The following is a 24104-nucleotide window of genomic DNA, read 5'->3' as shown; positions in this document are numbered from 1 at the left end:
TATTTTCCACCAGGTAGAAAAGTTCTCTCTACAGCTCAATATTCTCAACATACCAGTGTCAACATTTTTTTCATTATTGGTATAAACACATTTTTAAACCATATTTTTTATTTGTTTTCATAGATGACTCGTATTTTTTGTTGTCACAATAGAAATGCCCATTGATTAAAATTATATATTTTGAATGATTTATCCACATTCCCACAATGTTGTGAAATGCGGGCTTTTATTTTGAAGGTTTCCTCATTACCATATGAAAGTGACGTCATTGTTTGTGCTGCTGGCAGAATACTAGTGGGTACTAGTGACTGTGAAGCCGTTTTCGGGAACTGATGCTGACAGCCGCGCGATCGATGCAAAGGTTACATTTTATCCTAGCATATTACTACCCTGCTGAAAAATATATGTTTACAAAATGTGCAAAATTAGATTGACTGCTGTGGCTATGTAGCAGGTGGCTGCTGGTGTATGCAAGTTTGGGTTTTCGGATTTACACGGATGCCCGTGTGTCTGCTTGATCTCTAGCTTGTAAAGTGGCTTAATGAGTGTCCAAAGTAACAGTGGAAGTGGTGGTGGAAGTTTGGAGGCGACGCCATCTTGGTCGCAGCTATCCTCGTCCCCAACGATTTCTCAACAACACATAACGGCGACCGCCAAGAAGGAAGGTAATTTATCAACAATGGCATTCGTCGAAGTCTGTTCGATGGGAAATGCGCACTGTTTCCACTTAAATCACCTCAATTCGACAGATTTATGGATGTCAATTGATTGCCGAACCTTGCCAGTTACAGTCAGTACAGTAGCTAGCCAACGTTAGCTACTAGCTAGCTTCGATAGGTGTCAGCGTTCAGTTACAGTAGAGCAATGGAGAGCATTAGCAATGGAATATTCAGACAGGAGCAGACAGGTTGAGTGGAAAATAAGTAGGAACAGACTAGGCCACTAGACATACATAAGGTTAGATGACCAAGGCGTTGTCATTTATGTAACTACTTATAGTAGCTAGGTTAGCGATGTTGCAGAGACTAGCCATCACTTGTAGCTAAACAGCTGTGGGTAGTTGAATGCCTTTGGCCTTATGTCAAACAGCAGGGCTACTACAAGTCTATACGAATCCAGTGAGTTATGATGCATTCAAACGACTTCTAATAATCAACTAGGAACAACACTTTCCTTTGTCAAAGTTTATATTCTGATCACTTCAACATCCGAACAAGAACAGACTGTTGTAGGCATCAGAACTAAAGCCCGTAACTCTGATGTCATCCAGAGAACGGAAGTTTGTCCCACAAAGGCTACTTAGCGTGTCACATTTTTTTAGTGTTGCTAACTATTCCAATTGGGATGGAAATAACCATGTAGCTAATTATGCTTTGGACCGGGATCAAGATGATCCCTGGATGTGGTATTCCTGTGGCCATATTTACAGTGCTTGTCAATGTTTTATTACTGCTGTCTGGTTTCTCTTTACTTGAACCTCATAAGGCTGGGGTTGTGTGTCAGACATTCCATGTTTTGGTGATTGATGGGGACAAAGTTCACACCCGCAGCTCAGCTGTTGAATCAGAAACTCTGCTTGTCCAGTAGTGGTCTTACAGCCTAACATACAGTTTTGACACCTGATACATACATGCGATAGCTTGGTGCTGTCCATAAGGTGTTACCTAAATACATATTATAGAGCATGCAGATGGACACAGACTAAGTAACTGTGATGATGTGGGAGTGGTGAAATGCACTGCACTCAAACAGTTTGCACTTATCCAATGTGCTCTTATCAGAAGTGGGCGGTAGTGTGATGTATGTGATGCAGTTTGCTGTATCCTTATATAGCTTTATCTTGTGTTGTTGTGTAGGCCCCATGGAGGAGCTGCACAGCCTGGACCCTCGCAGGCAGGAGCTTCTGGAGGCCAGGTTCATGGGCGCGGTCAGCGGCAACACAGTAGGAAGCACCGGCAGCACCAGTGGGGGGGCCAAGGTGAAACACACGTTATAACGCAAAACTATCTCAATCATCAATACTATAACACACATGCATGGTTTTACTCATACCAGACACACTTAAAAAGGTTTTGAAAGGCACACACAAAAAGCACACAGCACACTATAACAACTGTGCCTGATTTCTCTGTATATCTAGGGTCTGGCCAACGAGTGCTCCAACAACAGCTATGGCAGTTTGGGCTCCTCCAGTGACAAGGAGTCAGAGGTGAGACACACACACGCTATGCAGAGGCGCCGGCAGTGAGGGAGGCCGCTGTCCTAGTTTCAATGATTAGATGTCACAACATATTACGGACATAGGTGGCTAATTCTCTGGTTTAAGAAAATGCACCATTTTGTTTGTGTGGAGACCGAGGGCAGGCATTTTATCTATGTATCCATTTAATTTTTTGGAACAATGGACCGTTAATCAGGAGAATTAGATTGTCTTCGTTTGTTTAAAAAAAAAAAAATTATTTCACCTTTATTTAACGAGGTAGGCTAGTTGAGAACAAGTTCTCATTTGCAACTGCGACCTGGCCAAGATAAAGCATAGCAGTGTGAACAGACAACACAGAGTTACACATGGAGTAAACAATAAACAAGTCAATAACATGGTAGAAAAAAAGAGAATCTATATACAATGTGTGCAAAAGGCATGAGGTAGGCAATAAATCGAATAATTACAATTTAGCCAGATTAACCAACTGGAGATAAATCATCAGATGATCATGTGCAAGAAGAGATACTGTGTGGTGCAAAAGAGCAGAAAAGTAAATAAATGAAAGCAGTATGGGGGTGTGAGGTAGGTAAATTGGGTGGTAGTTTACAGATGGACTATGTACAGCGCAGCGATCGGTTAGCTGCTTCGGATAGCAGAATTTTTAAAGTTGTTGAGGGGAATAAAAGTTCTCCAACTTCAGAGATTTTGCAATTCGTTCCCAGTCGCAGCAGCAGAGAACTGGAAGGAAACGCGTCCAAATGAGTTTTAGCTTTAGGGATGATCAGTGAGATACACCTGCTGGAGCGCGTGCTGCGCGGTGGGTGTAGCCATGTGGACCAGTGAACTGAGATAAGGGGCACTTTACCTAGCATAAGCCTTGTAGATGACCTGGAGCCAGTGGAGTCGACGACGAACATGTAGCCGAGGGCCAGCCGACTAGGGCATACAGGTCGCAGTGGTGGGTCGTATAAGGTGCTTTAAGTAACAAACGAATGGCACTGTGATAAACTGCATCACAGTTTGCTGAGTAGAGTGTTGGAACTATTTTGTAGATGACATCGCCGAAGTCGAGGATCGGATAGGATAGTCAGTTTACTAGGGTAAGTTTGGCGGCGTGAGTGAAGGAGGCTTTTGTTGCGGAATAGAAAGCCGATTCTTGATTTGATTTGAGTTCTGGAAGGAGAGTTTGCAGTCTAGCCAGACACCTAAGGTACTTATAGATGTCCACATATTCTAGGTCGGTAACCGTCCAGGTGGTGATGCTAGTCGGGCGATGCGGGTGCAGGCACCGAACGGTTGAAAAGCATGCATTGGTTTTTTTACTAGCGTTTAGAGAGCAGTTGGAGGCCACGGAAGGAGTGTTGTATGGGCATTGAAGCTCGTTTGGAGGAGGTTAGATAGCACAGTGCCAAGGAAAGGGCCGGAAGTATATAGAATAGGGTCGTTCTGCGTAGATGTTGGATCAGGGAATCGCCCGCAAGCAAGAGGCAACATCATTGATGTATACAGAGAAAAGAGTCGGCCCAGAATTGAACCCTGTGGTACCCCATAGAGACTGCCAGAGGACCGGACAACATGCCCTCGATTGATCACACTGAAACTCTGTCTGCAAAGTAGTTGGTGAACCAGGCAAGGCAGTCATTAGAAAAACCGAGGCTACTGAGTCTCTGCCGATAAGAATATGGTGATTGACAGAGTCGAAAAGCCTTGGCCAGGTCGATGAAGACGGCTGCACAGTAATGTCTTTATCGATGGCGGTTATGATGTCGTTTAGTACCTTGAGCGTGGCTGAGGTGCACCCGTAGACCGGCTCGGAAACCGGATTGCACAGCGGAGAAGGTACGGTGGGATTCGAGCATGGTCAGTGAATCTGTTTGTTGACTTGGCTTTTCGAAGACCTTAGATCAGGCAGGGCAGGATGGGATTATAGTCTTGTAACAGTTTGGGTCCAGGGTGTGTCCCCCTTTGAAGAGGGGGATGACCGCGGGCAGCTTTCCAATCCTTGGGGATCTCAGATGATACGAAGGAAGAGGTTTGACACAGGCTGGTAATAGGGGTGCGACAATGGCGGCGGACAGTTTCAGAAATATGGGGTCCAGATTTCAAGCCCCAGCTGATTTGTATGGGTCCAGGTTTTCCACTCTTTCAGAAAACATCTTGCTATCTGGATTTGGGTAAAGAGAAGCTGGGGAGGCTAGGCGAGTAGCAGCGCGGGGGGCGGGGTGTTGGGCCAAGGTTAGGAGTCGCCAGGAGGAAGGCATGGCCAGCCATTTGAGAAAGCGTTGTTGAGTGTCTTCGATTCACCTCCACGGATTTATCGGTGCGTGAGCGTGTTACCTAGCCTCAGTTTGCAGTGGGCAGCTAAGGAGGAGGTTGCTATCTGTTCTCCATGGACTTTACAGTATCCCAGAACTTTTTGGAGTTAGAGCTACAGGATGCGAATTTCTCTGAAAAAGCTGGCCTTTGCTTCCTGACTGACTGTCGTGTATTGGTTCCTGGACTTCCCTGAACAGTTGCATATCGCGGGGGCTCTTGATGCTATTGCAGTTCGCCACAGGATGTTTTGTGTGGTCGAGGGCAGTCAGGTCTGGAGTGAACCAAGGGTATATCTGTTCTTGTTTCTGCATTTTTTGAAACGGAGCATGCTTGTCTATATGGTGAGAATACATTTAAAGAATGACCAGGCATCCTCAACTGACGGGATGAGGTCAATATCCTTCCAGGTACCCGGGCCAGGTCGATTAGAAGGCCTGCTCGCAGAAGTGTTTAGGGAGCGTTTGACAGTGATGAGGGTGTGTTCGTTTGACCGCGGACCCGTGGCGGATACAGGCAATGAGGCATGATTCGCTGAGATCTTGATTGAAGACAGCAGAGGTGTATTTGGGGAGGGCAGGTTGGTCAGGATAATGTCTATTAGGGTGCCCATGTTTACGGATTAGGTTGTACCTGGTGGGTTCTTGATTGATTGTGTGAGATTGAGGGCATCAAGCTTGGATTGTAGGACTGCCGGGGTGTTAAGCATATCCCAGTTTAGGTCACCTAACAGAACAAACTCTGAAGCTAGATGGGAGCGATCAATTCACAGATGGTGTCCAGGGCACAGCTGGGAGCTGAGGGGGGTCGGTAGCAGGCGGCAACAGTGAGAGACTTATTTCTGGAGAGATTCATTTTTAAAATTAGAAGTTCGAACTGTTTGGGCATAGACCTGGAAAGTATGACAGAACTTTGCAGGCTATCTCTGCAGTAGATTGCAACTCCTCCCCCTTTGGCAGTTCTATCTTGACGGAAAGTGTTATAGTTGGGTATGGAAATCTCAGAATTTTTGGTGGCCTTCCTAAGCCAGGATTCGGACACGGCAAGGACAAAGGGGGTATCAGAGGTACGGAGAGTGGAACTACAGGGTCCATTGCAAACCAAAACAATGATAATGAAAACTAGCCTGAACAACAGTATGCAAGGCATATTGATATTTGAGAGAGACATACAATAAGGCATAAAGTGATTGCAGGTCTTGTACTTGCATGACCCGCCTCAATCTCTCGCTTTCCTCCCTTTCTCACCCCCCCTTGACTCTTTCTATGGCATCTTTCTCTCCCTAGAACTCTGATATGAAGAGAGGGAGTTCTCCTGCATACTCTGTACGTACTCTTCCTACTGTTCTGTCCCTCCCTCCCCCACCCACATAAACACACTCTCTTCCTTATTGGACACGCAAGTGTCAGAAAAGTGATTTAGTGTTTGTTTATTCTCAGACCCCTGAGAAGAAGCCCTCTGAGTCGTCCAGAGGAAGGAAAAGGAAAGCTGACACCCATTCTGAGAGCAGCCAAGGTATGACGCATACCCGACATAATAACACTCATGAACTGGAGAGGAATGATCTGGTCAGGTTTTGAAAGGATTTTTTGATTCTGCTTGATTTCACTCACGCGCATCCTCCCTATCCCTATTTGGGCCCTTCCCCCTTGACACAATGTGTTCTTAATGTCACGGGGTATCACTCTCTCAGTTCAAGAAGGTGACACATTGCCTTTATTTCATTCTGTTGTGAGGTCCCTGATAGGAATGTGACAAATCATAATTTTTTTCCTTCACGTTGAAATTACCATGTTTTCCGTTAAAATGTTTAGAATATTTATAAAATGCCACGTGAATTCACAATGCCGCTGCCAGCAACGGTTTGGGTCTCACAGTGCGTTCCCCTTCAGATGGTTAAGCATTGCACCTTTACTACCATTACTGTATCTCAATTCCACCTCAAAGTTCCTTCATACTGGACACAGACATAAAAATGGTATCCACGAGTTCATCTAACTCTGGGGAAGTAGATAAATTGCCTGTGCAAAAATCCCGAAGTAATCCTTCTCAAACTTTTGCCATGCAGAGCTTTGGTGCTACCGCTTGCCTTTCTCTGCCATTTTTCCAACTGTTAACAACGATGACGTAGTGGTGGAGAGTCGACTCCAAAGCAATTGACTCCTCGACTTTCATGTCGACTCCCGGTGCCAACTCCCATTTCTGAGTGTCAAGATTCCAATTGGAATCGACTCCTAAGATTCAGTAATTTTGGGACGGAGGAGACTGATTAGTTGCCGTACTTCTGAGAACACAAACACTCACATCTTTCTTAGCGAGCTTGTGGGGGACGGAAAGAGTGAGGACGGGCACAGTATAGGCAGGTCGGCCACCAGACAGACAGTCATAACCGTGCACTAGGCCTATCTATCGGCAATCGAAAGCTGTATCCCGCAATTTTTGGGCTTGGAATGTCTCGCAACTTCAGAAAAGCATGGCCATGAATAGGCTAGGATATTGAGCGAGATGCAACACTTCGCTCTCACGCGGTCACAAACAGTATCTGTGCACGTGTTCGCTTCACGCTGTTCACAGCATGGTAGACAGGGCACCAAACAAAACGGCGGAGAAGTTGAGCATCGCGCTTCAACGCTCTTTAGTTTTTGTGGAAATTGATCCACTATGCTGTTTACTTTCTGCATCTACTTCATATTGCTGAGTCTACCTTTAAATTACACAACTTTCCCCAGGCCTTTATTGCCTATCGTCTAGTTCGGTTATAACACGGAAAATAACATGTTGTGATAACTGCACTGTGGTTTTAATTTTTGTGGGTGGCGGGAAAACATTTGTTTCGGTTAGAGATTATTTTTAACGTTAAGGATGCCAACTTCGTTTAAACGTTCACACCCCTAGTCCCTGAGTTGTTCTAACCTCTATCTGCTATGCTGTGTACAGTATGCTACGCTGTGTTATGCATTGCTAACCCAGGCTATCGGCTCTCCTCTCCTACAGGGAAGACTTCCACACGGGGGCCCAAGATCAGTGACTACTTTGATGTGAGTGTCCTATAATGTAGTTGTTTATATGTAACTCTGAGTTCTCCATGGTGATGATATGCTGATTGGGTTGGGGGGGGTGGGTAGGGGGGGTTAATGATTGATTAAGCAGATTGTGATTGACTGACAGTCTGAATTTCCCTTCTTGAGGCACTCTGCTATTGCTGGGCTATATGTAGATGATGTCATCTCCTTTTCCGCACCCTGCTATTTCTTGTGTGTAGTTCCATGGGGGGAATGGCTCCAGTCCAGTGAGGGCTCTACCACAGGTCCTCCGCTCACCACAGAACTCACACCACGGAGCTCACTCTGCACCAGGCTCTATCGTATGTATACACCCACGCGGTAGGAGATTTTTAGGCTTCGGCGTTCTATCACATTGTTTAGAACAGTGTTGTATGTGTGTTGTCTATAGATCCGACAGAACAGTTCCTCTCCCACCGGTCTGTGTTTTGGCGATCCCCTGATGAACTACAAAGCTTGCGCCAGCAAGTGTGTGCAGGTAAGAAAGGGGAATGGGGGATACCTAGTCAGTTGTACAACTGAATGCATTCAACTGAAATGTGTCTTCAGCATTTAACCCAACCCCTCTGAATCAGAGAGGTGCAGGGCGGGCTGGGGGGGGGCTGCCATAATTGACATCCATGTCTTCGGTGCCCAGGGAACAATACTCTTTCTTTCCTCATACTCTTCTCATATCTACTTCTCTCACTCCTCATATGTCAAACACCTTCCTCTTTCTTTCTCTCCCCAGACGGAGTTGACAGGTCTGAAGCTTGCTGCTCTGGAGAGCAACAAGAGTCTGGACCTGGAGAAGAAAGAAGGACGCATCGATGACCTGCTCAGGGTGAGTTTACGTGCTAGTTAGGGTACTACAGGTGATACCTATAGGTTGTGTATTGATCAGCTATTGACGTTGACCGTTTTTCTTGTAGGCTAACTGTGACCTGAGGCGACAGATAGATGAACAGCAGAAACTACTGGAGAAATACAAAGAGAGACTGAACAAATGCATCACCATGAGCAAGAAACTGCTCATCGAGAAGGTACACAGTTAGTTTGTGTTTGTGCTTGTTACTGATGTGTCGGGATGAACTTGCATGTTAACCCGTGTGTGTTTTTGTAGAGCACCCAGGAGAAACAGTCGTGCAGAGAGAAGAGCATGCAGGACCGTCTGAGACTGGGTCACTTCACCACCGTAAGACATGGAGCCTCCTACACTGAACAGTGGACCGACGGATACGCATTCCAGAACCTTGTCAAGTGAGAACACACACACTTCACGAAACAACATATATTTACATTAGGGATGCACATTTAGGTCAATTTTGCTGCCGTCTAACCAACCCTCTTTTAACCGGTTAACAGGCGGTTAAATTTGTTCCAAATAGTATGAGGCGACCAACAGAAAGTACTTTGCGTGCATACAAGGAACAGACATTTTTCATTTAAAAGCTTCATTGAAACATGCAACAGTAGCAAGCCAATCGACTCACATTCAAACGGCTATGTCATTGAACATACAACTACTGTAATGAAGCAGCCAATGTAAAACATTTCAGACATTTGCCAAAATGCAATTAGCATGAAAACAGAGTTCTAAACAGTGCACCTTATGCGAGCGGTTCCAAATCTGACAGCGATGAACATCTGTTCTTGGCTCCATACTGTGACCAAAACAGTCGCGTTTGAGACCGTTTGACTTGGCAGTGTGACACAAGTGTTTTATTGGACGTAAGGGTGATTATTACACTTTTTTCTTTACCTGGTCACGTAATATTTTTATTTTACACCAATAAGAGGGGTGCGAACAATTTGGAGTCGCATGTGTTGCAAGGTGGGGGTTTGTTACTACGCCGATAAATGACAATATCCACTCCGACCTTTGCCACCTAGGTGATTGGACCTTCACAAATGGTACTTGAGTACCGATGGTGTAGTAGAATTGTATGAAATGTGTTTATATCAGGCCAAGAGATAGCCTTGGCCTATTCTACGCCACTACACGCTCAGCCATGCATTGAACTGTATTTTTTTGCGAGCAGTCATTGAGTTATATTATTTGCATAAATTATGACTATCAATCTACTCATCACGTTAGGAATAGTAGGCCATCTTAAATAAGCCTACTAATGCGATGATGCATGGAATGCAAAAAATATATATAAAAAAAAATGTTATTAGCTTCCCCAAACTTGAAACGCGCCACCTATGGCTAGAGAAACGCTGCCAGCCGAACTCAAGTCTGGCTGGTGCGCACCTAAATTAAAGGGTAAATACACAAAAATGGTCCCCTGATTAAGCGAGCAGTGTGTCAAGAAGCAGTGTGGCTTGGCAGGGTCGTGTTTCGGAGGACGCATGGCTCTCGACCTTCCTCTCCCGAGTCCGCAGGGGAGTTGCAGCGATGGAAGAAGACCAATTGGATATCACAATTGAGGGGGGGGGACCTGGGGGAAATCACTGTACACTTTGTTTTTGCCGTGGTATTGTTTTGCTATGAAGTATATATTTTTTCAAATTCTACCCTCTAGAGCAGGGGTGTTCATCACGTAGCAGGGATCATCAACAGGATTCAGCTGCGGGACTATTTTTTTTATTGAGCAGATGGTCAGGGGGCTGGGAAAAAAAGTGCAGATAATTTGTAGACTGCAAATTGACCGCAAGAAGCCCAAACAGATATAATATTTAACTAAAACATTTCAGACACACATCACTCTATTATGCGTGAGAATACTTTGGAACAGATTTCTGAAATTAAAATCACTTGGAGATGATTTACTGGTGTTTTTACACTCAAACTTTGGGGGCCAAATAAAATCACTTGCCAGTTGGGGAACCCTGCCCTACAAGGTCCGGAGCCTGCTGGATTGCTGTTCTACCTGATTAATTAATTGCACCCACCTGGTGTCCCGGGTCTAAGTCGTGATTAAAGTGGAACAATGAAAACAAGCAGTGGAACAATGAAAACAAGCAGTGGAACTGGCTTCGATGTCCAGAGTTGAGTTTGGGGGCTCAATAAATACATTTTGCACTTAGAGTAAATCTATCCAAATCAATTTAAGAACACGGCATGCTAATTTAAAAGATGGCTAGTCCATTATTAGCCTGGTTCTGTATGGAATGCAGGCAGGCACGTTATGGGACAGGCCAGGCCATGATCAAGTATACATATCTTTTTAGAAACAAATTGGTGCCGACCAAATCATGTGCTTGTGCCACCATTGGAAAAAGTTAGTGTAGAACCGTGTCTGTTTAGAAACTTTGAAAGCGGGGGAATCTCAGATTAGGATTGTGCGTCTGGCTTCTTGACAACGAAACAACGTTGATATGCAAACAAATAGAACAGTAGAGGAATGCTGGTTTCAATGTCTTTATAAAATAATTGTATGGTGTGATAAGATACATATTTAATTCCATTATTTCAAATGTATTTTCGGCGGTTAACCAATTAACGGTTAAAATTCCCCAAAATATTTGGGGGGGGGGGGGGGGTGCTCTCCAGAGAATAATGAAACGATAACAATTATCCGTGGATTGACCTTATTACCTTCTAAAAAGCTTAATAACCCTCTTCTCCGTATAGGCAGCAGGAGGGTATCAATCAGCAGAGAGAGGAGATAGAGCGTCAGAGGAAGCTGCTGGCCAAGAGGAAGCCCCCCAATCCCTCATCCCCCTCCCTCTCCCTAGCAACCACCTCTGAACCCAAACAACGCAAGACCAAGGTCGTCAACGGCAATGACCCCGACCCCTTCCTCAAACCCTCCCTGCCCCAGATGTAAGTGTACACACACACTAGTACATACAAGTATGCATGTCTATGGACAGATGCATACACTCCAGTGGTGTAATGTACTTAAGTAGTCCTTAAGTATTTTTACCTAAGTAGTTTTTTGGGGGTATTTGTACATCACTTTACTATTTATATTTTTGGCTACTTTTACTTCACTACATTCCTAAAGAAAATAATGTACTTTCTGCTCCATACATTTTCCCTGACACCCAAATGTACTCGTTACATTTTGAATGCTTAGCAGGACAGGAAAATTGTCTAATTCACACACTTATCAACAGAACATTCCTGGTCATCCCTACTGGCTCTGATCTGGCGGACTCATTTGTAAATGTCAGTGTTGGAGCGTGCCCCTGGCTATCCGTAACTTTAAAAAATAAAATTAATGGTGCCGTCTGGTTTGCTTAGTATAAGGAATTTAAAATGATTTATACTTTTACTTTTAATACTTAAGTATATTTTAAGCAATTACATTTGCTTTTGATACTTAAGTATATTTGAAACCAATTACTTTTAGACTTTTACTCAAGTAGGTTTTTTACAGGGTTACTTTTACTTGAGTAATTTTCTATTAAGTATCTTTACTTTTACTCAAGTTTGAAAATTGGGTACTTTTCCCACCACTGATACACACTCACACTGTTGCGATGTTGGTGCAGTGACTTTAAATCAACCATTTGTTAGGTTGACTCTGGCTGAGTATCACGAGCAGGAGGAGATCTTCAAGCTTCGCCTGGGACACCTGAAGAAGGTCCGAGTCAATATGAACACAAAACACGTTTGTAAAAAAAACACTATGGTCCCAATCCCAAAATGAATACGATTGACTGAGTGACTGTCTCTCAGGAGGAGGCTGAGATCCAGGCAGAGCTGGAGCGGTTAGAGCGGGTGAGGAACCTCCACATCAGAGAGCTGAAGAGGATCAACAACGAGGACAGCTCGTCGTAAGTACAGGACAGGAAGACACAATCATATAGGAACACCTAACCTCTCCACTGTGCCCCGGTGCAAAACCCATCCCTGGGACATACCTACCCGTAGGCCAGTAGCTATAGTGTTGCTAATTGGCCAGTTCATAGACCACTTTCTAGGTATTTGTAAGAGGAAGTTCTTGTAGGGGTCATTTGGGTAAATAAACCCTATATGTTGTATGAAGAAAATGGTTCAGCTTGTGCTATATCTCTGTCAGGTTTAAAGACCACCCCACTCTGAACGAGAGGTACCTGCTGCTGCATCTGCTGGGCAGAGGAGGCTTCAGTGAGGTCTATAAGGTACGGATTGACTACTAGTATGTGCTTGGGAGTGATTATTAACAGATTCTAGATCCATACTCTACCTGTGCTTCTGATGTGTGTCTTCAGGCCTTTGACCTGTTTGAGCAGCGCTATGCAGCTGTTAAAATCCACCAGCTCAACAAGAACTGGAGAGAGGAGAAGAAGGAGAACTATCACAAGTATGTCCCATCTGCTCTGACGAGGCAATGTTATGAGACGCAGAATTTACAACCCACATTGTACCATTTGTAAACATTATTTGACCAGACTTACAAACACACAATCTTGTTTCCTGTCCCAGACATGCCTGTAGAGAGTATCGGATACACAAACAGCTGGACCATCCCAGAATAGTCAAACTCTACGACTACTTCTCCCTGGATACAGACACGTAAGTTGCTTTTTACCCCAAACCTAGTTCAGTTCTTTCACATCAGTGCCGATAAAGGAGAGGAGATGTGGAGGGGATTTTAGTCCGTTGAGATGCCTTTTAGTTGATAGTTAATGGAGTCCATTGTCGTCTCTCTTTCTCTCTCTCTCTCTGTCTGTCCTCCTCTAGGTTCTGTACAGTTTTAGAGTTCTGTGAGGGGAACGACCTGGACTTCTATCTGAAACAGAACAAGCTGATGTCCGAGAAGGAGGCGCGGTCCATCGTCATGCAGATAGTCAACGCCCTGCGATACCTCAACGAGATCAAACCCCCCATCATACACTACGACCTCAAACCAGGTACACACACACACAGACACACACACACACAGACACAGACAGACTCATGTTTGTGTATGTAATACAGACACACGCTCAACTCACACACTGCCGTTTGTGTAGGTAACATCTTGCTGGTGGATGGGACCGCGTGTGGAGAGATAAAGATCACAGACTTTGGGCTGTCTAAGATCATGGACGATGACAACTATGGAGTGGACGGCATGGACCTCACCTCACAGGGAGCTGGCACATACTGGTGAGACACATCACACAAACAATTATATTAGGTGTTTTCTTGGGTATATTGCCTTCATGTTTTCCCATCCCTCTTGTCCAGGTACCTTCCCCCAGAGTGTTTTGTGGTGGGCAAGGAGCCTCCTAAGATCTCTAACAAGGTGGACGTCTGGTCGGTCGGGGTCATCTTCTTCCAGTGCCTCTATGGACGGAAGGTAAGCCCACTTATTATGGCCCCTTTTGAAGTGGCACTCTTCTGACGGTGCGAACACCTGACCCTATTGGTGTATGTTGTGTTTTTTTTGAGTAACATTGGTTTGTGTGTGTGTATGTGTTCCTGCAGCCGTTTGGCCACAACCAGTCTCAGCAGGATATTCTTCAGGAGAACACCATCCTCAAAGCCACTGAGGTTCAGTTCCCTGCCAAGCCCCAGGCCAGCACAGAGGCCAAGGTGAGGACTAGGGCTGTTGCGGTGACCGTATCACCGCCACACCGGCAGTTACGAGTCATGAAGGCAGTCAAATTCCACATGACCGTTTTAGTCACGGTAATTAGGCTTCTCCAAGCTCTGATGGTCATTAGTAGTCTACCAAACTTGCTAACTGCCTGGTACTCGGCACTCTATTGTCCCTCTAATCACTCTGATATCAATGCAAATGTAAGCAGCGCGTGAGTTTCAAGTTTGGGGAGGATAAAAGCATGACATGCATAATCGCATTTGCGGTCACTTTTGATAATGTTGTTTTCCGCTAATGGAACATTTGCGCTTATAGTCTTCTACCATGTGTGCATTGCTGCGCTTCTACTGTGAAGAAATAGCCTAATCGTTTATCAACATTTGAAGCTAAACGTTCTGATCTCTTGCGTCAGCCACATTGCATTAAGCAAGTTTTTTTTTGATGCCAGGGGTTGTATTAATTTGCGATCTATCGCATCCCACAACTGTCCCAGACTGTTTGGAATATTTATTTCTCGCACAGAATAGAATAGGTCGACTTTTGTACTATGGGGGATAGTAGATTGACATAGGCTAGTGCTTTTCCTGTTCATTAGGCGTCTCCTCTTGTTGGCTGACGAAAAGTAAATGTGGACAGCTTTTCCAATATCTTCAATATGCAATTCGGAATTGGATAAGGACACGCGCAGTTGCATCTCTGATGTGTCTGTCTTCACTTGTAGCCTGTGTAAAAGACCAGATCACGTGACGGAGAGCTGATTGAGGATTGCGCAGCACACTTGGGGAGAAGTGCACAACTCAGCAATAGGGTTCATTATGGCCACAAAGGGGATGCCGCCGTGAAATTCGAGGCATTTACAAGCTTGTCAAATTATGAATGAGACTGATGAAGTGTGTTACAGCCTGCGCAAAAAACAAAGCCGAGCTCATGCATTTCAAGCGACTTTTTTCAAATCGTCATTAGTCTCATCATGCAGCCTTACAATGTATTAAAAATCAAAACTTATAGCCCAACGTTTGTAGAACAACTAAAGTTACATTAACCGCTCAACACAGAATAACCGCATGTGCGCACTCAAGTCGTTTAGAGAATATATCCTTTCTATTTTATTCAGCTGTTTTCAATTGTATTCTTCATACTGTAAAATAATGCAACGGAATTCTAAGCGAATCTTGACTGCTAAATGAACTAGTGTAGCCCACAGCTATTTGGCATAGCCAGATCAGAGCCTAACATAGGGACAACTGTTCTTCTGAAATAGACTACATTTTCTTCATCGTGCTTCTTTTGACTTGTCTAAAATTAATACTGGCTTTATTGTGAAGGTGTAGGCTAAATTACATGGATTTATTAGACTTTTTAAAATGGTTTGTAGTCTGTGGAAGCCAGGAGATGCTAAACGTGTTTATGTTAATTAACGGTCAATTACCGTGAGACCGACCAGTTATTTGCTTGACAAATCACCGGCTGATAATTTCGTGACCGCAACGGCCCTAGGTGAGACACGCACAGGCCAGCAAGCCAAGGTGAATAATACTCAGTGTTCCTCTGAATTGTACACATTGGTTGACTTTGAAATGTACAATCGTCAGGACATGTCTGAATGTGACTAGTACAGACAAAGCTTGATAAGCAGATCCTTATTCCATAAACTAACATCCCTCTCTCTCTGTGTGTCAGGCGTTTATCCGACGCTGTCTGGCCTACCGTAAGGAGGATCGATTTGACGTTCACCAGCTGGGCACTGACACGTACCTCCTCCCTCACATGAGACGCTCCAACTCCTCTGGCTCTCTTCAGCCGGCCTCCTCAATCTCCTCCTACTGACGGGCTGATGAACATGACTGACAGGCCCGCTGGCCAATCCTGGAGCAGAATTGATCCGAATATGGGGAGTGGCGTTGGGTATTCTAAATCGCCCGGCCACTGTAAAAGGATCAGGAACGTGAATTTGTTTGGCTGAATAGAATGAAATGGATTGCACGTTGTGAGGCTCGGGAAAGATGGAAAGAAAGAGAGGGGGGGGGGGGGTGGAAGTGGATACACTTTCCACGTTGCCAAGTAGCTTTGAAGAAACGTTACTGTGTTGTGATCTTGAACGTGAACCTAGTTTTGAGAGAGAGAGGTGAGAAAGTTCTACCCATTGTGCATGCCATTGGACAGGCTGTGCCTGTTGCCGTGAGGACCTAATAGATTGGGGCTAGGCCACATCCCTTGCTTGTGCTGGACTGGGCTTTTATTGGTAGAGAGGGAAACCATAAACAAACAAAAAAAGCAACAGATGTTAATTGGAATCCCCTCCAGCAACATTTTAAACAGCCTCTCTGCGAGGGACAGAATCCCATTCCCAAATAGACCCCTAGCCTCTACTATAGAAGGTAGAGGTACATTTGGGATGTGGGGCTTAAGTCTCCAAAGCAGATCAGTTGGTTTCACTGACCCACGTTAAATCCTACCATTGGACTAAATTGCACTCGAGATGATTTGGTTTCATGGACATAGCTTCTTGAAATAGTCCTGGACTTAACTAAGCTTCAGTCTCCGACTGTTGGCCAGAAGTATGCCATCTATGTTCATGAAGTCACGTTTTTAGATCTTGAATCAATAATGAAACCTACTCCTGGATGAATATAATCTGGCTGTGTGAAAGAGGTTGGTTTTGGCGTGTTCCGGTCCTCCATGGATCCATCCCTCAATGTGGTGAGTGTTAGGCTTGTTCAGGCAGTGAAGTCTGTTTTGTCAGAACAAAACGTCACCATATGAGGATCAACTGTATCGTAAAGATTGATGTTTCCATACAGGAATCATCTGGGGAAATTCAATGTACATTTCATGTAGGAGTGACATATCTGCAATCTGTCTGTACAGAGGGTCAACACACAGGATTTACTGAACTTTCACCAGTGCCCGTTTGCACCTGTTGTTTTCACAAAGAAATAAAACGACAAATGCCTAGAAACATGAAATTATCTAACCAATTTTTTTTGGTAATTTTATCGTTCTCTTATTCTTTGTTTTACCTTCTGTTCACCCTTAATGTTTTATATTATCTGTGGGAAATAACAGGTGCAAACTTTGAGCACATGCAATGGTCTAGTAAGTCCGACCGTTGGTTTCCTCGCGTCTCCTCGTTTGTGCTCCGAAAGGCATTTTTTTGCTGCTATATAGATGTCGCTTGTAGTTAGTTAAAATCTGTATGATCTGCCTCAGGTACAGATAGTGCAGACCTGTGTGAAGCGGAACACTCTAGGGCCCCTGAAGTGTATAGCCTACTCTTCAGGGGCCCTATGAAGTGCTTCTGTATGCCAGGTGAACCAATAACTTTTAACTGTTTTACGACTGCAATGTTTATAGTCTGGAAACCATGTGTCATATATAAAGTTGTATGAAACTGTTCATGTGTGAAGGAAAAGCCCAGGTTGATCAGGCTCTGTTCTGTTCAGTAACACTTTGCTTGAACCTCAGTCATAAGGCCTGCGTAACACAGTCATAACACTGACATATGAGGTGTCATAATGAGTTATTACAGCTGGTTTTAGTCTATGGTATGGCACAGTCATATTGGTCATCTACCGAATGTAAAGTGCTTTAAGTAAAGTGTTATCTAGTATTCTTTATATTGGAAGACTGTGGGGAGCTTTCAACAGACAACACTTATGTTACAAAAGGGGTTTATATTGAACATCATGGCAGACTAACAGAGGAGCCCCGCAGATCAACGCCATGTACTGTAAACTGGTTTTATCACTGTCTTATACACACAGCACAGATACATGTCAAAATTGAAGGGAGGCAATGTCAGGTCCTGTCATTCATATGCAATAAAGATTGCCTTACAAGTCCAACCAAGGCCACCTTTGGTTTGTGCATATAATATCTCTCACTCAACACACACGTTTATGTATAACTAGGGCCAGGAGTTCTTCCGGACCCAAGGTCAGATAGTTGTCAGTTATACCTGAGGAGAGAATGGCAGACAGATGCCATTTGTCAAAAGGCTGAGAGACTGAAAAGGGCTTCACCATGTTGCAATCCACCCTCTATCCCATTGCTGGCTTGCTTCTGAGGGTAAGCAGGGTTGGTCCCTGGATGGGAGACCAGGTGCTGCTGGAAGTGGTGTTGGAGGGCCAGTAGGAGGCACCCTTTCCTCTGCTCTAAAAACAAATATCCCATTGTCCCAGGGCAGTAATTGGGGACATTGCCCTGTGTAGGGTGCCGTCTTTCGGATGGAACGTTAAACTGGTGTCCTGACTTTCTGTGTTCACTAAAGATCCCATGGCACTTATCGTAAGAGTAGGGGTGTTAACCCTGGTGTCCTGGCTACATTCCCAAACTGGACCCCATACCATGACGGTCATCCCCAGCTTACAATTGGCTCATTCATCCCCCCTCTCCCCTGTAACTATTCCCCAGGTTATTACTGTAAATTATAATGTCTTCTCAGTCAACTTACCTCGTAAAATAAAAATACCCTCGTCAAATCTAATTCAACGTTTGTCACGTACCGAATACAACAGGTGTTGACTTTTTATTTATTTTACCAGGGAAGACATTGAGATCTAGGTCTCTTTTTCAAGTGTGTCCTGCACAATACAGCACAAATATACACATTGTACACAAAATATACATATATATACATGCATTCGGAAAGTATTCAGACCCCTTGACCTTTTCTACATTTTGTTAGGTTCCAGCCTCATTCAAAAATTCATTAAATTGTTTTTTTCCCTCATCAATCTACACACAATACCCCATAATGACAAAGCAAAAAACTTTTTTTTTGAAATTGTAGCTAATTTATTAAAAATAAAGAACTGAAATATCACATTTACATAAATATTCAGACCCTTTACTTTGTTGAAGCACCTTTGGCAGCGATCACAGCCTCGAGTCTTCTTGGGTATGACGCTACAAGCTTGGCACACCTGTATTTGGGGAGTTTCTCCCATTCTTCTCTGCAGATCCTCTCAAGCTCTGTCGAGTTGGATGGGGGAACAACACTGAACAGCTATTTTTAGGTTCCTCCAGAGATGTTCGATTGGGTTCAAGTCCGGGCTCTGGCTGCGACACTCAAGGACATTCCGAGACTTATCCCAAAGCCACTTCTGTGCTGTCTAGGGTTGTTGTCCTATTGGAAGGTGAACCTTTTCCCCAGTCTGAGGTCTTGAGCACTCTGAAGCAGGTTTTCATCAAGGATCTCTCTACTTTGTTCCGTTCATCTTTCCCTCGATCCTGACTAGTCTCCCAGTACCTGCCCATGAAAAACATCCCCACAGCATGATGCTGCCACCACCATGCTTCACCGTAGGGATGGTGCTAGGTTTCCTCCAGACGTGATGCTTGACATTCAGGCCAAAGAGTTCAATCTTGGTTCCATCAGACCAGAGAATCTTGTTTCTCATGGTCTGAGAGTCTTTAGGTACCTTTTGGCAAACTCCAAGCGGGCTGTCATGGAAGCCACTACTCAGTAAAAGTCACGTCTGGCCATTCTACCATAACGGCCTTATTGATGTAGCGCTGCAGAGATGGTTGTCCTTCTGGAAGGTTCTCCGATCTCCACAGAGGAACTCTAGAGCTCTGTCAGAGTGACAATCCCGATTGCTCAGTTTGGTCGGGCGGCCAGCTCTAGGAAGTCTTGGTGGTTCCAAACTTCTTCCATTTAAGAATGATGGAGGCTACTGTGTTCTTGGAGACCTTCAATGCTAGAGGAATTTTTTTGGTACCCTTCCCCAGATCTGTACCTCGATACAATCCTGTCTCGGCGCTCTACGGACAATTCGTTCGACCTCATGGCTTGGTTTTTGCTCTGACACGCACTGTCAACTGTGGGACCTTGTATAGACAGGTGTGTGCCTTTCCAAATCATGTCCAATCAATTGAATTTACCACATGTGGACTGCAATAAAGTTGTAGAAACGTCTCAAGAATGATCAATGGAAACAAGATGCACCTAAGCTCAATTTCGAGTCTCATAGCAAAGGGTCTGGATACTTTTGTAAATAAGGTATTTATATATATTTTTTTTTTTTTTCGGTTTTCGCTTCGTCATTATGGGATATTGTGTGTAGATTGCTGAGGATTTGTATTTAATTAATCCATTTTAGAATTAGGCTGTAATGTAACAAAATGTGGGAAAAGTCAATGGGTCTGAATACTTTCGAACACACTGTATGTATGTATGTATGTATGTATGTATGTATACACATTAAAATACAAAAACACAGTCATGGGAAGCACAAGTAAAGCATCACAAATCACCCCCCCCCCCAAAAAAAAAAAACAGTTACATTCCTCCATAAACAAGTTCCCAATCAATACTTTACCATGAATTGCTTGCTTAAGAACCCTGCCCAATGATGCAGAGTTAAAAGGATTGTTCACCCAACTTACAAAATGACACAGACTGCTTACAGGGAAAGGAAATCAATGTCCAACATATGACAGCAATCCATGCTTTAGTCTAAAACATTAGCATTTGGAAATAATGCCAGGGAAACTAAACCAAAGCATGGATTGCTGTCATACCGTGTCCATAGACTTCTTCCAGCAGGGGTGTCAACCTCATTCCAAGGAGGGCCGAGTGTCTGTGGGTTTTTTGTTTTTCCTTTCAATTAAGACAACCAGGTGAGGAGACTTCCTTACTAATCAGTGACCTTAATTCATCAATCAACTACAAGGGAGGAGCGAAAACCTGCAAAAACTTGGCCCTCCGTGGAATGAGTTTGACGTGGCTTGAGTTTGACGTGGCTTGTTGATCATTGCTCGACAGCCATTTTCAAGTCTTGCCATCAGTTTTCAAGTCAAAACTGTAACTAGGCCACTCAGGAACATTCAATGTCATCTTGGTAAGCAACTCCAGTGTATATTTGGCCTTTTGTTTTAGGTTATTGTCCTGGAATGAGTTTGACGTGGCTTATAGGGTAAGGAAACCAATATGTAATTTTGTAATTTGGGTGAACTATCCCCTTAAGAATAAGACAAATGTAATAGAAACATAAAATACACAAGAATGAAGCTATATACAGGGAGTACCAGTACCAAATCACTGCAGGGGTAAAAGGTATTTAAGGTATATCTGTACAGTGCCTTCAGAAGGTACAGTATTCACACCCCTTGACTTTTTCCACATTTTGTTGTGATACAAAGTGGGATTAATTTTTTTGTTGTCAATGATCTACACAAAATACACTGTAATGTAAATGTTTATTTATTTAATGGAAAATAAAACTAATGCACTATATATACAAAAGTATTGGGACACCCTTTCAAATTAGTGGATTTGGCAGTTTTAGCCACACCCTTTGCTGACGGGTGTATAAAACTGAGCACACAGCCATGCAATCTCCAAAGACAAACATTGGCAGTAGAATGGCCTTAATGAAGAGCTCAGTGACTTTCAATGTGGCACCATCATAGGATGCCACCTTTCCAACAAGTCAGTTTGTCAAATTTCTGCCCTGCTAGAGCTGCCCCGGTCAACTGTAAGTGCTGTTATTGTGAATTGGAAACGTAAAAGAGCAACAATGGCTCAGTGGCAGGCCACACAAGCTCACAGAATGGAACTGCAGAGTGCTGAAGCTTGTAGGGCGTAAAAATTGTCTGTCCTCCACTGCAACACTCACTACCGAGTTCCAAATTGCCTCCAGTAACAACTTCAGCACAATAACTGTTTGTTGGGAGCTATATGAAATGGGTTTCCATGGCAGAGCAGCCACACACAAGCCTAAGATCACCATGCGCAATGTCAAATGTCAGAGTCAAATCAAAGTTTATTTGTCACGTGCGCCGAATACAACAGGTAAGGTAGACCTTACAGTGAAATGCTTACTTACAGGCTCTAACCAATAGTGCCAAAAAAAGGTATGTGTGTGTGTGTGTAGGTAAGTAAAGAAATAAAACAACAGTAAAAAGACATTTGAAAATAACAGTAGCAAGGCTATATACAGACACCGGTTAGTCAGGCTTATTGAGGTAGTATGTACATGTAGGTATGGTTAAAGTGACAATGCATATATGATGAACAGAGAGTAGCAGTAGCGTAAAAAGAGGGGTTGGCGGGTGGTGGGACACAATGCAGATAGCCCGGTTAGCCAATGTGTGGGAGCACTGGTTGGCCGGGCCAATTGAGGTAGTATGTACATGAATGTATAGTTAAAGTCACTATGCATATATGATACACAGAGAGTAGCAGCAGTGTAAAAGAGGGGTTGGGGGGGCACACAATTCAAATAGTCTGGGTAACCATTTGGTTACCTGTTCAGGAGTCTTATGGCTTGGGGGTAAAAACTGTTGAGTAGCGTTTTTGTCCTAGACTTGGCACTCCGGTACCGCTCGCCATGCGGTAGTAGAGAGAACAGTCTATGACTGGGGTGGCTGGGGTATTTGACCATTTTTAGAGCCTTCCTCTGACACCGCCTGGTGTAGAGGTCCTGGATGGCAGGCAGCTTTGCCCCAGTGGTGTACTCGGCCGTACGCACTACCCTCTGAAGTGCCTTGTGGTCGGAGGCCGAGCAATTGCCGTACCAGGCAGTGATGCAACCGGTCTGGATGCTCTCGATGTTGCAGCTGTAGAACCTTTTGAGGATCTCAGGACCCATGCCAAATCTTTTTAGTTTCCTGAGGGGGAATAGGCTTTGTCGTGCCCTCTTCACGACTGTCTTGGTATGTTTGGACCATTCTAGTTTGTTGTTGATGTGGACACCAAGGAACTTGAAGCTCTCAACCTGCTCCACTACAGCCCTGTCGATGAGAATGGGGGCGTGCTCGGTGCTCCTTTTCCTGAAGTCCACAATCATCTCCTTAGTCTTGGTTACGTTGAGGGATAGGTTGTTATTCTGGCACCACCCGGCCAGGTCTCTGACCTCCTCCCTATAGGCTGTCTCGTCGTTGTCGGTGATCAGGCCTACCACTGTTGTGTCGTCTGCAAACGTAATGATGGTGTTGGAGTTGTGCTTGGCCATGCAGTCGTGGGTGAACAGGGAGTACAGGAGGGGACTGAGCACGCACCCCTGGGGAGCTCCAGTGTTGAGGATCAGCGTGGCAGATGTGTTGCTACCTACCCTCACCACCTGGGGGCGGCCCATCAGGAAGTCCAGGATCCAGTTGCAGAGGGAGGTGTTTAGTCCCAGGTTCCTTAGCTTAGTGATGAGCTTTGAGGGTACTATGGTGTTGAACGCTGAGCTGTAGTCAATGAATAGCATTCTCACATAGGTGTTCCTTTTGTCCAGGTGGGAAAGGGTGGTGTGGAGTGCAATAGAGATTGCATCATCTGTGGATCTGTTTGGGCGGTATGCAAATTGGAGGGGGTCTAGGGTTTCTGGGATAATGGTGTTGATGTGAGCCTTTACCAGCCTTTCAAAGCACTTCATGGCTACGGACGTGAGTGCTACGGGTCTGTAGTCATTTAGGCAGGTTGCCTTTGTGTTCTTGGGCACAGGGACTATGGTGGTCTGCTTGAAACAAGTTGGTATTACAGACTCAATCAGGGACATGTTGAAAATGTCAGTGAAGACACCTGCCAGTTGGTCAGCACATGCCCGGAGCACACGTCCTGGTAATCCGTCTGGCCCCGCAGCCTTGTGTATGTTGACATGTTTAAGGTCTTACTCACGTCGGCTACGGAGAGAGTGATCACACAGTCGTCTGGAACAGCTGATGCTCTCATGCATGCCTCAGTGTTGCTTGCCTCGAAGTGATCATAGAAGTGATTTAGCTCGTCTGGTAGGCTCGTGTCACTGGGCAGCTGGCGGCTGTGCTTTCCTTTGTAATCTGTAATAGTTTGCCAGCCCTGCCACATCCGACGAGCGTCGGAGCCGGTGTAGTATGATTCAATCTTAGCCTTGTATTGACGCTTTGCCTATTTGATGGTTCGTCGCAGGGCATAGCTGGATTTCTTGTAAGCTTCAAGGTTAGAGTCCCGCACCTTGAAAGCGGCAGCTCTACCCTTTAGCTCTACCCTTTAGCTTAGCTCAGTGCTCAGTGCGAATGTTGCCTGTAATCCATGGCTTCTGGTTGGGGTATGTACGTACAGTCACTGTGCTGACGATGTCCTCGATGTACTTATTGATAAAGCCAGTGACT

The 24104-nt window shown here is 44.6% G+C and overlaps 1 protein-coding gene across 4 annotated transcripts; it reads left to right on the top strand.

Annotated features, from left to right (window-relative positions):
• The first annotated feature begins 286 nt into the window (after positions 1 to 286).
• Positions 287 to 16206, top strand: LOC111979195 (serine/threonine-protein kinase tousled-like 1-B). Of its 4 annotated transcripts, XM_024009569.3 has the most exons (23): positions 287 to 361; positions 526 to 665; positions 1857 to 1978; positions 2141 to 2209; positions 5806 to 5844; positions 5959 to 6034; positions 7514 to 7557; positions 7782 to 7883; positions 7973 to 8059; positions 8312 to 8404; positions 8493 to 8603; positions 8684 to 8820; positions 11141 to 11332; positions 12032 to 12098; positions 12194 to 12291; positions 12537 to 12618; positions 12709 to 12800; positions 12923 to 13012; positions 13181 to 13350; positions 13453 to 13588; positions 13670 to 13781; positions 13910 to 14017; positions 15705 to 16206. In XM_024009569.3, exons 2-23 carry the CDS (start codon positions 542 to 544, stop codon positions 15849 to 15851), a joined length of 2298 nt encoding a protein of 765 aa, XP_023865337.1. In that variant the 5' UTR covers positions 287 to 361; positions 526 to 541; the 3' UTR covers positions 15852 to 16206. The 4 variants fall into 4 exon arrangements, with proteins under 4 accessions (XP_023865337.1, XP_023865338.1, XP_024003439.1 ...); XM_024147671.2 differs by lacking the exon at positions 287 to 361 and having other exon boundaries at positions 448 to 665; positions 12197 to 12291; XM_024009568.3 differs by lacking the exon at positions 287 to 361 and having other exon boundaries at positions 448 to 665.
• The last annotated feature ends 7898 nt before the right edge of the window (positions 16207 to 24104 follow it).

The sequence above is a fragment of the Salvelinus sp. IW2-2015 genome, linkage group LG19 (assembly GCF_002910315.2).
Source record: "Salvelinus sp. IW2-2015 linkage group LG19, ASM291031v2, whole genome shotgun sequence".
Classification (NCBI taxonomy): domain Eukaryota; kingdom Metazoa; phylum Chordata; class Actinopteri; order Salmoniformes; family Salmonidae; genus Salvelinus; species Salvelinus sp. IW2-2015.
Note: the sequence above shows the minus strand (reverse complement) of the source record. Positions and strands in the feature narration are given on the sequence as shown.

Bases quoted from the DNA above. Each gene is read 5' to 3' on its own strand.
- LOC111979195 (XM_024009569.3), top strand. From the start codon at position 542: ATGAGTGTCCAAAGTAACAGTGGAAGTGGTGGTGGAAGTTTGGAGGCG. The intron at 6,035-7,513 runs GTATGACGCATA...CCTCTCCTACAG, and splicing joins CCATTCTGAGAGCAGCCAAG to GGAAGACTTCCACACGGGGG. The intron at 13,013-13,180 runs GTAAGTTGCTTT...GTCCTCCTCTAG, and splicing joins TTCTCCCTGGATACAGACAC to GTTCTGTACAGTTTTAGAGT.